Genomic DNA, 14,297 nt, shown 5'->3' with positions numbered 1-14,297 from the left:
TCAAATCCCAGCAAGCTTTTTTTTGGTAGAAATTGATACATTGATTCTAAGATTTATATGAAAATAAAATGAAAATGCAAAGAATACAGATGCAAAGAAACTAGAACAGCCAAAACAATTTTGAAAGGAAGAACAAAGTTGGACAAGCCACACTGCCTGATTTAAGGACTTATTCTAAAGCAGCAGGGATCAAGACAGAATGGTATTTGGAATAAGAATAAACACAATGAGACAGAATAGTGGTTATAGAAATAGATCCACACATATACAGTCAGTTGATTTTTGACAAAAAAATTCAATGAGTGAAGGAAAGTCTTTTCATCAAAGGATGCTGGACAACTGAATATCCAAATGGAAACAAATGAGGCTTAATTCCTGTCTAATATTATACACAAATTTTAATTTGAAATGGATCAAGATGGTGAAGGGCACTGGAATAGGAGTCAAGAAATTTTACCCTGAAGTGACCTTGCCGAAGGTTACTTTACCTCTCTGGATTTCTGTTTCCTTTCTTGTTAAAGTATTTATACCTAATAATCTTTTCATTTCTTCCAACTCCCAAATTGTTTGCTCCTAAGTTCAGTCCTATCATGGGACAGATCTCAAGTACCCTTTTTCTTAAAGTTTTTGCATGTCTATAAGCTGTTTTATCTCAAAACATGAGCTGCCTGCACATTTCAGGCCTTGCAGAAAGAAAGGCGTGATGCTAGAGATGGGACTAGAGAAGTCATCTTGAGTTCGGTGACAGATCTTCTCATGACACGAGAAGCGTGTCTGGCTATGAGGGTGTTCTTCCTGGGACAGCTTTCAGCACATCTTTCAGCTCAGTTCATAACTCAAAGAATGCCCTATCCAAAGACATCTTTCATCTGGCTGGGCGCAGAGGCTCATGCCTGTAATCCCAGTACTTTGGGAGGCCAAGGCAGGCGGATCACTTGAGGTCAGGAGTTCAAGACCAGCCTGACCAACGTGGTGAAACCCCGTCCCTACTAAAAATACAAAAATTAGCTGGATGTGGTGGTGGGCACCTGTAATCCCAGCTACTCGGGAGCCTGAGGCAGGAGAATCACTTAGGCAGAGGTTGCATTGAGCCGAGATTGCACCACTGCACTCTAGCCTAGGTGAAAAAGCTAGACTCTGTCTCAAAAGAAAAAAAAAAAAAAAAGAGACATCTTTCATCAAAAGACTTTCTCAGAGAAAGCCAAGGATAGTCATAGCTGTTCTTCCCTGCTGCCATATCCGAACAAGTAATCAAAGTCTATTGAAGGAGATCCAGTCATCCCAATGTCTATTGAAGGAAATCCAGTATCCGTGGGGTATTTGTTTCAGGACCCCTCACAGATACCAGACTTTTCAGATGTTTACGTTCCTGATATAAAATGGCATAGTACTTGCGTGTAACCTATATACATTCTCCCATGTAATTTAGATCATCTCTGGATTACTTATAATATGTAAGTATTATAGTAAATAGTTGTTGTACTCTATTGTTTTTATTTGTATTATTTTTTATTGCTGTACTTTTTAACTAAGTATTTTAAATCCATAGTTGGTTGAATCATGGATGTAGAACCCACAGATATGGAAGGATGTCTGTATGAAATATGAGTTTCAATTTTCTGCATCCTCCTGATACTAGGCCCTGATACTAGGCTGCCTTGGGTTTTCCACTGTGAGACCCAGGCTGAATTTCCCTCCAAACCCACTTCAAAATGATTTACTGTCTTCTGGGTTCATTTATAAGGTCACTTAGCATGGCCTCTCAGCATCTTTAGAACTAAAAACCTTCTTAACTGTCTTTTAGGTTAACCCAAATTTGTTACCTCTCTACAGGAAATGTGTATTTTGTAATAGAGATCCTGGAGATGTCATGTATTATGGTTGGATTTTTGAGACATTTTTCTCCAAGGGAGGAAAAAGATGACATTCATTTATGGCCCGTAAACCATACAACATAGGCAACTTCCTCCTTTGTCTCTGCTTGATGTTCCTTACTATGGGACAAGTACAGATGGTCGGATAAATCAAGTTATCTTCTCCAAACCTCATTTCCTGTTCTACCTAATTTATAGTTATTGTGAGATTATAACAATATGTAAAAACACTGAAACTCCAAAGATACCAGACTGTCTTACTTTCTTACTTTACCTACTATTCTTAGTTAATGTCATCAACTCCCATAAAAAGATGATTCCAAAATCCATATCTCCAGTCATAATGTCTCCCAGGTTTCAGACACAGGACTGTCACTGCCTCCTGGATTTCTCTTAGGTGTCTCAGAGGCATTAAACTTCTAATGAAAAATGTCATATGTGTAGGCTTCTGTAGGCTGAAGGTCCTCAGAGAATACTTCCGGAATAATTAATTTACTGAGTCTTTTTTCTTCCATGGTTCACTAGGTATGTAGTGTCCTGGAGAGCTTAGAGCAAGAATACCGGAGAGATGAGGACTGGTGTGGTGGACGAGATAAGCTGGGGCCAGCAGCAGAGATCGACCATGTCATTCCACTCATCAGCAAACATTTGGAACAAAAGGAGGCCTTTCTTAAGGTCAGAGCACATTGTCATGCAAGGGCTCAGACTCCTGGCCTTGGCCTTGTTCTTTTATCCTCTTCCTCTTTCTCTTTTTCTCCTTTCTTTCCTTCTTTCCTTCCTTCCCTTCCTTCCCTTCCTTCCCTTCCTTCCCTTCCCTCCTTCCCTCCCTCCCTTCCTTCCTTCCTCCTTCCTTCCTCTCTCTCTCTCTTTCTTTCTTCTCCTCCTCCTCCTCCTCCTGTCTGTCTCTCTCTCTCACACACACACACACACACGCACACATGTGCACACACACCCGCAGACACACACACAACTTCAAACATGCTTCCTATCCCCTCTTTTTTTCTAACCTCTTCCCTAAAGGGGTAAGGGAATGTAATGAAGATGTTGACTGGCTAATTTCAAAGGTGAAAGGTTACATTTCCAACATTTCTTTCTCTCTTCACACTTTTTGTATAGTTAGGCTATCGGGATACACTGTTACTACTACTGCAATCTTCAGATATCCCAATATCCCATGGATGTTGTTAACTGAGAAAAAGACATGCTTTCATTCAGTTGTGTTTGGCTAATTAAATTATTTTTGATAGTAATATCAAAAAGATATAAGCTTAGATATAAAACGATTAAAATATTTTATAAATGGAAGATGCAAAAATTAGGGTAAGAATTAAAGAAATGAATTTGGATGCCCTATTTATTTATCAATCTAACAATTACCAACACACGACACTGTTCATTCTTCTGTATTAAGAGAGAAATGCCTTATTCCAAGTATTCTGCTAGAGCCCTGCCTTCCGAGGGAGAAAGCACAGGCCTGCTCTGCACAGACTGTCAGCTGGTGTGGGAAGTCCTTGTGAGCCTCCTTCCCCAGTCTTTGATCTTCTCCTCTGATCTCCTCTCTTCTGTGTTCAAGCTCATCTAAAGTCTCCGTTTGCTCTCAGATTTCTTGCTTTCATGTTCTGCTTCCTCTCAGGTTTCTGGGAATAGAAGAGATAATTTTTATACCCTGACATGTTACCATTGATTTTATTCAATTCTGTAATTACCTGCCTTTCTTTTATTAGGGATTTTCTCTACTTGACCACCTTGAGCTTAATTTTTATTTTTTTTTTAAGCTGGCTTCTCCCTTCCCTCCTCCTATCTATCTGGTATCTGCACCTATATGGGTCAGAACCTTTAGTAATCGGCTCTTACTAATAAGACTAGATAGAAATTCTTCTGTGCAGAGCTTATGATGATTTTTTAAAGTTTTCCCTATTGCAAAGCAAAGTTTAAAATGGAACAATTTAAGTAGAGCATATAAAAATCTCAAACAGAAGTATAAAGATATTTCTTCATAAAATTAAAAGAAAATATTTCTATTGAAGAAAGAAATAGAAAACCCTCTGGTCTGATGTTTTCCGTATGTCCCTAAAACCACAGTGAGAAGCTCCCTGTCACTGTGGGAATTATATGCCCAGTAGATAGAATATTGAGCTCTTTATTTGTATTCATTAGTTGATCCGTTTGAAACTCCTTAAGCTGAGACCACCATCAAGCTGTTTCATTCAGGAGCCTCTGTATTCATGGACTCACCAGCAGATGTTTGTGTACCAGATATCCCAGATACCTTTGTTGCTATATATTTTTTTATATAACCAGAAAATTATAAAATTTTATAATTGTTTCTATTAATTATATAATAATTTTTAATTATATTGTAGGATCAGAAGGAAAGTATAAGATTCTAAAATTTTACATTTCAGGGTGTGTAGAAGAAAAAAATAAAATAAAATTTCAAAGAAAAATGAAAAAATTTCACAGTTTTACTAAAGATAATTTAATTCTGAAAACTGTGGATTAAAAATTAGTATGCTAGTATTTATTACTTTACAACCAGAAAAAAAACCCTGCTTTATAGAGAAATCCAGAAAATACTAGGCTTGAGAGGAACGAGAAATACTGTCAGTCGTCCTAGATCCTAGATCTGAGTTGCTTCCTGGCTCCTACCCTTTCCGGGCTCCAGTCTTGTCCATCAGCACACCAAGGAGAATGTGACCAGCCCTCTGTTTGCCACTCACAGCTAATATGAGTCATAAGGGGGGTAGGTAATGTAACAGCTGTTAGTCCTTTATGTAGACTGGCATTCTTCAACAATAGAATGCTTATTAGTGATATTTAGATGAGGGGGACTTGATGGGCAAATAAGTCTGAAAAATGTCAGTAATTTCCATTTAGATTTGGAATGTAGGGTTAATAGATGTGTTTACCAAATTTACTTGCTCAAGTCTAAGTCACACTGATTTTCAAGTGGGTTTATGTTTCCTGAGCTTACACCAGTGGCCATGTAAGAGGCATTCTGGTGGCTGAGGAAAAATAGGCCAAGAGTGAATATTAGTAATGCCTGGTCAACATAGAAGGAGACAAAGGGTGGCTCATTTCTGATTTTTATCTGAGATGGAATGGACAGAGACAGAAAGGAGTAATTCTTCACTTGACAAAAGGAAAGCTCAGAAAGGTGAGCTCCATAAATTGGAATTGGAGTATCCATGAACCAGTGATAACTTCCAGAGCTCTGCTTCTTCTAGATTCCTTCAGAGTTCTTGAGCCTCCTAAAAAGTACAAGGAGGAGCCAGGTGCCATGGCTCATGCCTGTAATCCCAGCACTTTGGGAGGCCAAGGTGGGCAGATTGCTTGAGCCCAGTAGTTTGAGACCAGCTGGGCAGATTGCTTGAGCCCAGTAGTTTGAGACCAGCCTGGGCAACATAGTGAGACCTCATCTTTACAAAAAATGCACAAAATTAGCTAGGTGTGGTGGTAGGCCCCTGTAGTCCCAGTTACTCAGGAGGCTGAGATGGAAGGACCGCTTGAGCCTGGGAGGTGGAGGCTGCGGTGAGCTCTGCTCACGCCACTGCACTGCAGCCTAGGCAACAGAGTGAGACTCTGTCTCAAAAAAAAAAAAAAAAGAAAATGTAGAAGGAAGGAGGGTATGCCTTCACCATTGTCTTGGATTCCATACACCTGCTGGGACAGGGGCCTCACGACTTTGTCTTTCTCAGGCATGCACCCTGGCTCGGCGGAATGCTGAGGTGTTTCTCAAGTACATCCACAGGAACAACGTCAGCATGCCCAGTGTCGCCAGCCACACTCGGGGACCCGAGCAACAAGTGAAAGGTCAGTGAGAGACCTGCCCAGCCATCGGTCACTTCAGCGAATGCCCCTCCCTGAAATATACCATGTACCCAGTTTCCACACAGTCTCAAATTTCCTGCTGCTTCTCCTTGGAAATGAAAATGTATGATGTGGGATGATGTGGGCAGTAATGATTCATGGTCAATTTTTAAACATGCTTCAAGATCTGGAAGGCAAAAACAAGGATAAAATTTCCCCAAGTATTTTCATTTATCTTAGAGTCTGGACAGCACTGCCTAGTGGAATTTTCTGAAATAATGGAAATTGCCTGTATCTACACTGTGCAATACAGCAGCTGTTGAGCGCTTGACATGTGCCTAGTGCAACTGAGGAACTAAATTTTAACTTTTGTTTAATATTAACTAATTTAAATGTAGATTATGGCTCCTAGTTAATATATTGAACAGCACAAGACTAGGGTGTCTTATAGCCTAGGAACAGAATGTGGACTGAGAATCCTAAAACCAAATGCTGACCCTGGATTTGTCACTGATTGATTAAGCCTTTTATAACTTTAGTTTCTTATTTAAAATGAGGGGAGCATCTAGACTCTTGCTACTCAAATTGTAGTTCCCAGACCAGCCACATTGACATCCCTGGGAAAGTGTAAGAAACATAGAATCTCAGGCCACACCCAAACCGACTGAGTCAGAAACTGCATTTGGCACTTTGGGAGGTTGAGATGGGAGGATTGCCTGAGGCCAGGAGTTCAAGACCATCCTGGGCAACATAGTGAGACCCCCGTCTCTACAAAAAGTTAAAAAATTAGCCTGGTATGGTGGCATACCTATAGCTGTAGTTACTCAGGAGGCTGAAATGAAAGGATCATTTGAGCCCAGGAGCTGGAGGCTGCAGTGAACCACATTTGCACTGTTGTGGAGCCTGGGCAATTAGAGTGAGACCCTGTCTCAAATAAAAAAGAAAAAAAAAGAGAAAAAAAAGCACAAAGAACCTGCATGTTGGCAAGAACTGCCCAGTTCTACCAACCAGGTGATTTATGTGTTCATAAAATTTAGGTAAGTGCTATTCTACATCGTCTTTATTATCTCTCTGAATTCTAGAAAGTCTATGATAATAAATACATAACTTTTAAAAATTACCTATTATCTAACATGTGAAACTTAAATCATTATCTGTGGAATTATTCTGACCATGAAGAAATTAGCCTTTGAGTGAGTGAAGAGTTTAACAAATGTCATCTTGCCAAGGCAGAGAAATATAACTCTGGAGCCCGAGGCTAGGGAGGGAACCCAAGCTGACTTGAGTGAGGAGTGCTATGGGCTTGGAGACACCATGGACAGGGTAGGATGCATGGTCTGCTTAAGAAGGGCTTCCCTCTTTGCTCAGATTGCTCAAGAGTTGGAGAGAACAGAGGCCACTGGACAGAATTAAATCTAGGAATCAAAGTTCCCTACAGAGAGGAGGGAGCAGAGTTTCTCTTCCAAATGTGCTAATCTATTTGTGGTCAGGGGACCTGTGGGGAGCTGGTATTATGTCACTTCTTCTGGCACATTTGAAAGCATCTGTTCTGGCTTCCAAATGTAGATGGGAGATTGGGTGAGGCCAGCTGCCTACGGAGAGACTACATATCCCACCTACACCTCTGCATGCTGAAGAGTAACAGGCACTCAGAGACAGTGAGAAATGCCTACGTCTTCTTGGAGGCAAGACCAGGATGTTGCCCATGTGAAAGCTTTCAAGAAGAGGGGGGAAAATAATCCTGAAACTCTTTATGATTTATTCCTGATCTGGGTTGATTCTCTCTGCCACACCATAGAGGGAGCTTCAGTGAGCAAAACTCTGGCTAGGGAACATAAAGACTAAAAGAAATGGGTTTCTACTCCTTCCTTCCCCCATTGAAGCTTCCACCTGAGGAGGGACCTACAATCCCTTATATATCAGTTTCCTTTTCACCTACTACCTAGACTGAATGCCAATGCCACATAGTTTTGGCTTTTTTATGCTGCTGGTTGTTATATGGCTGCATAACAAACAAAAAATTCAATGATATCCAACTGTAAGCATATGTTGTTCAAGTGGCTGTGCATTGGCTGGGGAGCAGCATCTCAGCTGGGCTCAGCAGTACGGTTGTGCTTCAGGCTGCAAGTCTGGCTAGCTTGGCTCCTTCACTCCAGGTAAGGTCTTGTTTGCTCCATGTGTATTTATTCTGGGACCTGGGTTGAAGGGGCAGCAGTTACCCAGGAGAAGTTCCTATAGTGGTGATAGCAGAGGTACAAGGAGCAAAGTCAAGTCTACAAGTACGTTTCAAGGCCCTGCTTCTGTTTTATCTGTTAACAACTCATTTGCCAGAGCAAGTTATGTGGCCAAGCTATGTGGCCAACATCAGTTGGGGAGTGAGAAACTGTACTTGCCTCTTTGGGAAGGAATGAAAAAGTTACATGATAAAAGCTTAGATACAGGGAAGGGTGAATAATTGGACCCATAAAAGGTTGGGCACACTGGCTCACGCCTGTAATCCTAGCACTTTGGGAGACGGAGACAGAGGCAGGAGGATCACTTGAGCTCAGTAGTTTGAGACCAGCCTGGGCAACATAGTGAGACCCTGGTCTCTACAAAAAAAAAGTTTACAAATTGGCTGGGTGTGGTGGCATGTGCCTATAGTCTCAGCTACTCAGGTGGCTGAGGTGGGAGGATCACTTGAGCCCAGGAGGTTGACGCTGCAGTGAGCTAAGACTGCACTCCATCTTGGGTGACAGAGCCAGACCCTGTCTCAAAAAAAAAAGAAAAAAGCACTTAACCTAAAAGATGAAAAACACATCCTATCCTCAGAAAGCTAAACTTGGCTGGGGAGGTGAGAATGAAGGGGTATGAAAAGTACATAAAATCAACAAAAACTTCTCAGTGCAAGCACTGCACTTCAGGTTGTGCCGTCCTCATAAAGCACAGAAACTTGTACTTTATAGTCCCAGTAATGTGAGAGACCAAGGTGACTAACAACTCAGACTCTGAAGTCAGATCTGGCCTGAATCTGAACTCTGCCCTTTCCTATCTGAACAACTCTGAGCTAGTTACCCTCCCTACGCTTTCTCAAAAGCTTTCTCTAAACCTCAGTTTTCTCATCTGTATAATGGAGATAATAATGGTGCATGCATTGTGGGGTATTATGAAAATGAGTGTCTTCCACATACTGAGTATGTGATAAGTATTATTCATATGGTTATTATTATATATTTTGTTAATATCTAATATGGCAACAGGAAGCAGAAGGAAGACATAAAATAAATTTTATTGCTTCCAGCATAGAACATACTATTTAAAACGCTTAAGACATCTATCCACGTACCCAGCTACTCCTGAAACAACAGAAAACTTAGGGAAATAGCATGGACTGAATACCTAACCATGGCCCACTTGCTGTGCTATATGCCTTGTGTAGACACTCTCATTTAACATCACTTTTAGCTTTTCTTATGATCACATCCAAAACAACATGGGCCCAGAGACAACATGAAGACATAATTCCAACACAGCTTCCCTGTGCCCACTATTTAGAAGTGTTTAAATCGAGGCTATGCCGTTAAAGTGCTGTGTGCACAACCTCTTGTGCAGGTCCAAGAACATGGTTCATGATGTGGTTGTCAAGCCAGTGACACCAGCCCTCATTGCACTATAAATCTCCTGCCTCTCTTCTAATGAGTCCTTAAGAATGACTGAGATTCCTGTCAAGGTCCACCCATGCTCATTAGACTCTTGGGGCCAATTGAATTAGTTGCTTCCTAAGATTTCTTAGAACCAAGGACTAATTTTGCTATAAAGAGAATCGGGGTCATTTGTAAGTCACTGGTGTTATATTCTTCCCACCTTAGTTGATGGAACTCTCATCAATGGGCTCTCACCCTAGACTCCTCGACCTTGCTCCTTTCTAGGAAATCCTTTCTGTATCCAGCTTTTGCTCCCTTTCTCTGATGCTGGATTAGTCTCATGGAGATGCTTGAAATCACAGTCATGGTCACCTGGCACCTGGGCCATGGGGCTGAAGGGGTTGGTTGGATTGTGCCCATCATATGTATCTCCTCTGCCCACAGCCATCCTGAGTGAGCTCCTGCAGAGGGAGAATCGCGTGCTGCATTTCTGGACCTTGAAGAAGCGGCGGTTAGACCAGTGCCAGCAATACGTGGTGTTCGAGCGCAGCGCTAAGCAGGTTGTCCAAAGCTTTCCCTGGCTCTATCTCAGTTCTGGGGAGCATACAGAGGCCCAAAACCAAGGCTTAGTCCAGAAGAGGGCCACAGCAGCAAATTGGGGATGGGAGTGGGGAATAAAGAGGAAAGAAAGCAGGGTGTCACTTGTCAGCAATTCGGCATTTATCAAGCTCTCTGTTTTGAGTTTGGCAACAGGAGATGTGAGGAAATGCTAGGTCACCCACTATGCCCCTAATTCATGGATGATATTGGGCCTGGCCTAGAAGAGTCCCCGGTCTACTGGGGGAGACCCTCTCTTTGCTGATAAGTGGTTCCAAATCAGGGGAGGGCTCGTTCATAAAAAACAACTCCAGAGCTACATACCAATCAAATTGTGTCAGTGTTTCCTGGGTCCATTAAGTTGTCCCAACAATAACCTTCATTGTAATATGGCATGTCTTCTACTGACAGCTGCCTTTTGGGGGACTGGATGGGTTGTTTCCTCCCATAGGCGCTTGACTGGATCCAAGAAACAGGTGAATTTTACCTCTCAACACATACCTCCACTGGAGAGACCACAGAGGAGACTCAGGAACTGCTGAAAGAATATGGGGAATTCAGGGTGCCTGCCAAGGTAGGAAACATCCCAGACCCTTCCCCAAATCCACCCAGAACTCTCCATTCTGGCCAATTTCACATTATGGAAGCAAAGACAGCTTCTGTAAGCAAAAATACCTGGCTGCAGTGGCAAGGGGGAAAGCATGTAAATGTCCTAAAGGATTATCTCTAGAAACCTGAATACCCAAAGAATTGCAGCTGCTGGGTAGAGCAGCTGTATGCAGCAAGTCAACTGCTATATACTGTGCTTCCAGATACTCATCTTCATGCTCCAGGTTCTGGAATCTGCTATATTCTTTCAGACCAAATCAGGGAAAAGGGTGTATTCATGTAAAAATGTTGCCTGTGCATGTGAACACTGCACATATCCACATATTCTTGCAATTTGAGTGGCTTGGGAAGTTCACCTTATTAGAAGGGCCAGTGACTAGATGGGTACACAAAACAGGTGAATTTCTCCTTTTCTGAACTATTTCCATCTGGCCTCAAACCTGCTCATGAGCTAGGCTGGGTCTCTGGGGAGCAAAATGTGCAAGGATGTACATACCAATTCATACCAACATTGTGGGGAATGCCATAATAGAAGGAAACCTGATTTTCATCTGTTTTCACAGGCAGGATTTGATCTGAGGATGCTTGGGTTTGAATGAAAATCTGATCTGTCTCAAGTTCCTCTTTGTAGTGTCCTCATCTCTCACACCGGGCTCCTTGCCACATAGGAGCCGTTTTTGGCATACTTCCACACATAGCAGACGCTCTTCCCAGGTTGAGAGATGCTCTTGTTGGGGTCAAGGTGGGAAACATCCTATCCAGAGATCCCTCTGACACTATAAGGAATGTTCCTCTGGTTTGGTGTGACAAAATTAGACCCTTAGCCTCATCCCTGAGCTGATATTTCAGAAGTGGTTATCCACTTTATGAATCTTTTCCTAAGATCTCTCAACTTTGGGGAGCATCTCCCTGCATCCTTGTGAGCTTTGGGCCTTTTTGTCTAATGCAAAAAGCTGTGAGCACAGATAAGAGACTCATTTCAGTACCAGCAAAAGCAAACAGCACAAAGAAGGTGGCAGATGCACAGAACCCTATTCAAATCCAAATTAAAATGGCTTGTGAATTAACAAGTTTGGCTCTATCCACCCTTCTCCAAATAGGGTCGATAATGAGCCATTAACAGGATGAATAGTATGAGATCCATTGGTGTTCCTATCTGCATAGGGTGGATCACAGAAGATACCCAGAACTTCATAGGATCAAAATCTTTCCATAATCAAAGTGGAAATGTGAAGAATTATTCGGTCAATCTTATTCATCCTACCTTTGTAACCTTCTTCACATATTTCTCCTCTTTTTCATTCACATAGCTACTACCCTAAGCTGTAGTAGCTTCCTAAAGGGATTGCATGCCTTTGGCCTTTCCTTCCTTCCTTCCACTCCACCCTACCCTTCATTGCTGTTCATCTTTAAAATGCTGCTTTGGTCACATAACCACCCAGATCAAGAACTTTAATGATTTTCCAATGCCTTTAGGATAATGCTCCACAGCTCTACAGCTGCGCCACCCTACCTCCCCAGCTTTATCTTCAATTATTATTTTATGCAGAGTTTATGCTCCAGCGGAATGGATGTATTCTCTTACCCTCTGAGAGGTACATCTTATACTTTTTTGTCTATGTGCCTTTTTCATACATTTCTCTGCCTGGAATACCCTTCCCTTCCCTCTAGTTTGTGCTTTTTAAGAGGAACACCCCCGCTTTCCACTCTAGAGCCTCCTCCTCTATGATCCTTCCCACATACCAGGATATGATCCAGCTCATCCCTGCACTACAGCCCTTGTCTGTATAACCCTTCACCTGGGCCGGGCGTGGTGGCTCACGCCTGTAATCCCAGCACTTTGGGAGGCCAAGGCGGGCGGATCATGAGGTCAGGAGATTGAGACCATCCTGGCTAACGCGGAAACCCCGTCTCTACTAAAAATACAAAAAATTAGCTGGGTGTGGTCACGGGCGCCTGTAGTCCCAGCTACTCAGGAGGAGGCAGGAGAATGGCATGAACCCTGGAGGCAGATCTTGCAGTGAGTCGAGATCAGGCCACTGCACTCCAGCCTGGGCAACAGAGTTGGAGTGCAGTGTTTTGGACTCCGTCTCAAACAAACAAACAAACAAGCCCTTCACCTGGCACAGACCATCTCTCCTCCGGTAATCTATGCAATGTTATCTCCTATATAAGCCAACAGAATACTTAAAGACGAGAACCACACTATTCATCCTGAGTTCCCTAGGTTACCTGACTACATTTTACACATTCAAAGGGGGCTACAACCGTTCGGGAACATAAGGAAAAAAGGAAGTTTGAGTAGATTCAGCCCTTCTCGTTTATATTTAATATGAATCTTCTACTTTGGCTGTCTTTGTTCTCTGTCTCTCCCGACATAACTATCATGTTCCAAATCTCAGGGTTATTCATATTAGAATATTTACAGGATAACAAACCCAGCTGAGGAGCTTCTGATTAGAGGCAGCAGCCTCCTGCCTCACCCTAGTCCCACTTTCCAGAGGTAAACCTCTTCTAATCAGCTGTCTTTAATTATAATCTTTATAACCAATAAAATGAATTTGAAATGGAGACCAAACTGACCTTTAGCCACAAGAGAATACATATGGTGGCCCTTATGGTTGAATAGGGCAACGGAGTACATTGAATTTAATAATATTCTGGTCCAAAGGAGCAGACTAAGTAGAAGAAACATTGGATATAGAAAGATACTTTCTATGTAAAAGCTCACAAATGTAAGAATAAAAATGAAATAAAAAGAGTTTGAATGAGGAAAAAAGGAAAACATAATTCTCAAGGTGTGGTATGCCTATAGACAGTCCATTAAAAGAATAGAAATGGTATTTTCCTATTATGGGTTTCAAAATGTATAAGGGGTCAAGGCACACAGTGATGGGAAAGCTTAGTCATCATGACATTTGGAAGAACTCCATTTCTTCTAAAAGCAAAACTTTTTAAAGATGATTTTGTTTTTCATTTTTTACAAATTCCATGGTTTTTACCATATTCACAAGGTTGTGCAAACATTGCCACTGTTTAGTTACAGAACATTTTCATTACCCTAGAAAGAAACCCTATGCCCATTAGCAGTCACTCTGCATTCCCTACTGTCCTTAACCTGTGGCAACTACTCATCTGCTTTCAGTCTCTATGGGTTTGCCTGTTTGGGCATTTCATATAAATGGAATCATATAATATGAGATCTTCTGTGACTGGCTTACTTCCCCTACCCTAATGCTTTCAGGATTCATCCATGCTATCAGCATGTATCAATCCTTTTTTCCTATTTATTGCTAAATAGCATGCCATTTCATTGATATACCACTTTTTGTTTACTATTCATCAGTTGATGGACATTTGGGTTGTTTCCAGCTTTTGGCTGTTATGAATAATGCTGCCAGAAACCTTTATATTCAAGTTTTGGTGTGAACATATGTTTCAGTTCCCTTATGTGCATACCTGAGAGTGGAATGGCTGGGTTATATGGAGTTCTACTATGTTTAACTTTTTGAGGAACTGCTAAACTGTTTTTCAAAGCAGCTGTACCATTTTATACTCTCACCAGCAATTTGTGAGGGTTTCGATTTCTCCACATCCTCACCAACACTTGTTATTGTGTCTTTTTATATAGCCATCCTAGAGGGTGTGGAGTGGTATTCATTGTGGGTTTTGATTTGCATTTGCCAATGGCTAATAATGTTAAGAAAATACTTTTTTTTTTTTTTTTGAGACTGAGTCTTGCCCTGTCACCCAGGCTTGAGTGCAGTGGCCGAATCTCAGCTCA

At 41.8% G+C, this 14,297-nt stretch overlaps 1 protein-coding gene across 4 annotated transcripts in view; it reads left to right on the top strand.

Annotated features, from left to right (window-relative positions):
• The window catches only part of KALRN (kalirin, RhoGEF kinase), a 643,785-nt gene that overhangs the window by 359,308 nt on the left and 270,180 nt on the right, over positions 1–14,297 (top strand). For all 4 annotated transcript variants that reach the window (XM_011950775.1, XM_011950777.1, XM_011950776.1 and 1 more), the window contains exons 18-21: positions 2,400–2,549; positions 5,573–5,687; positions 9,752–9,867; positions 10,356–10,478. In XM_011950775.1, the coding sequence (XP_011806165.1) occupies positions 2,400–2,549; positions 5,573–5,687; positions 9,752–9,867; positions 10,356–10,478 (504 nt within the window). The remainder of the gene's footprint in view (positions 1–2,399; positions 2,550–5,572; positions 5,688–9,751; positions 9,868–10,355; positions 10,479–14,297) is intronic.

Source organism: Colobus angolensis, unplaced genomic scaffold (genome assembly GCF_000951035.1).
Source record: "Colobus angolensis palliatus isolate OR3802 unplaced genomic scaffold, Cang.pa_1.0 Scaffold31, whole genome shotgun sequence".
NCBI lineage: Eukaryota > Metazoa > Chordata > Mammalia > Primates > Cercopithecidae > Colobus > Colobus angolensis.
Note: the sequence above shows the minus strand (reverse complement) of the source record. Positions and strands in the feature narration are given on the sequence as shown.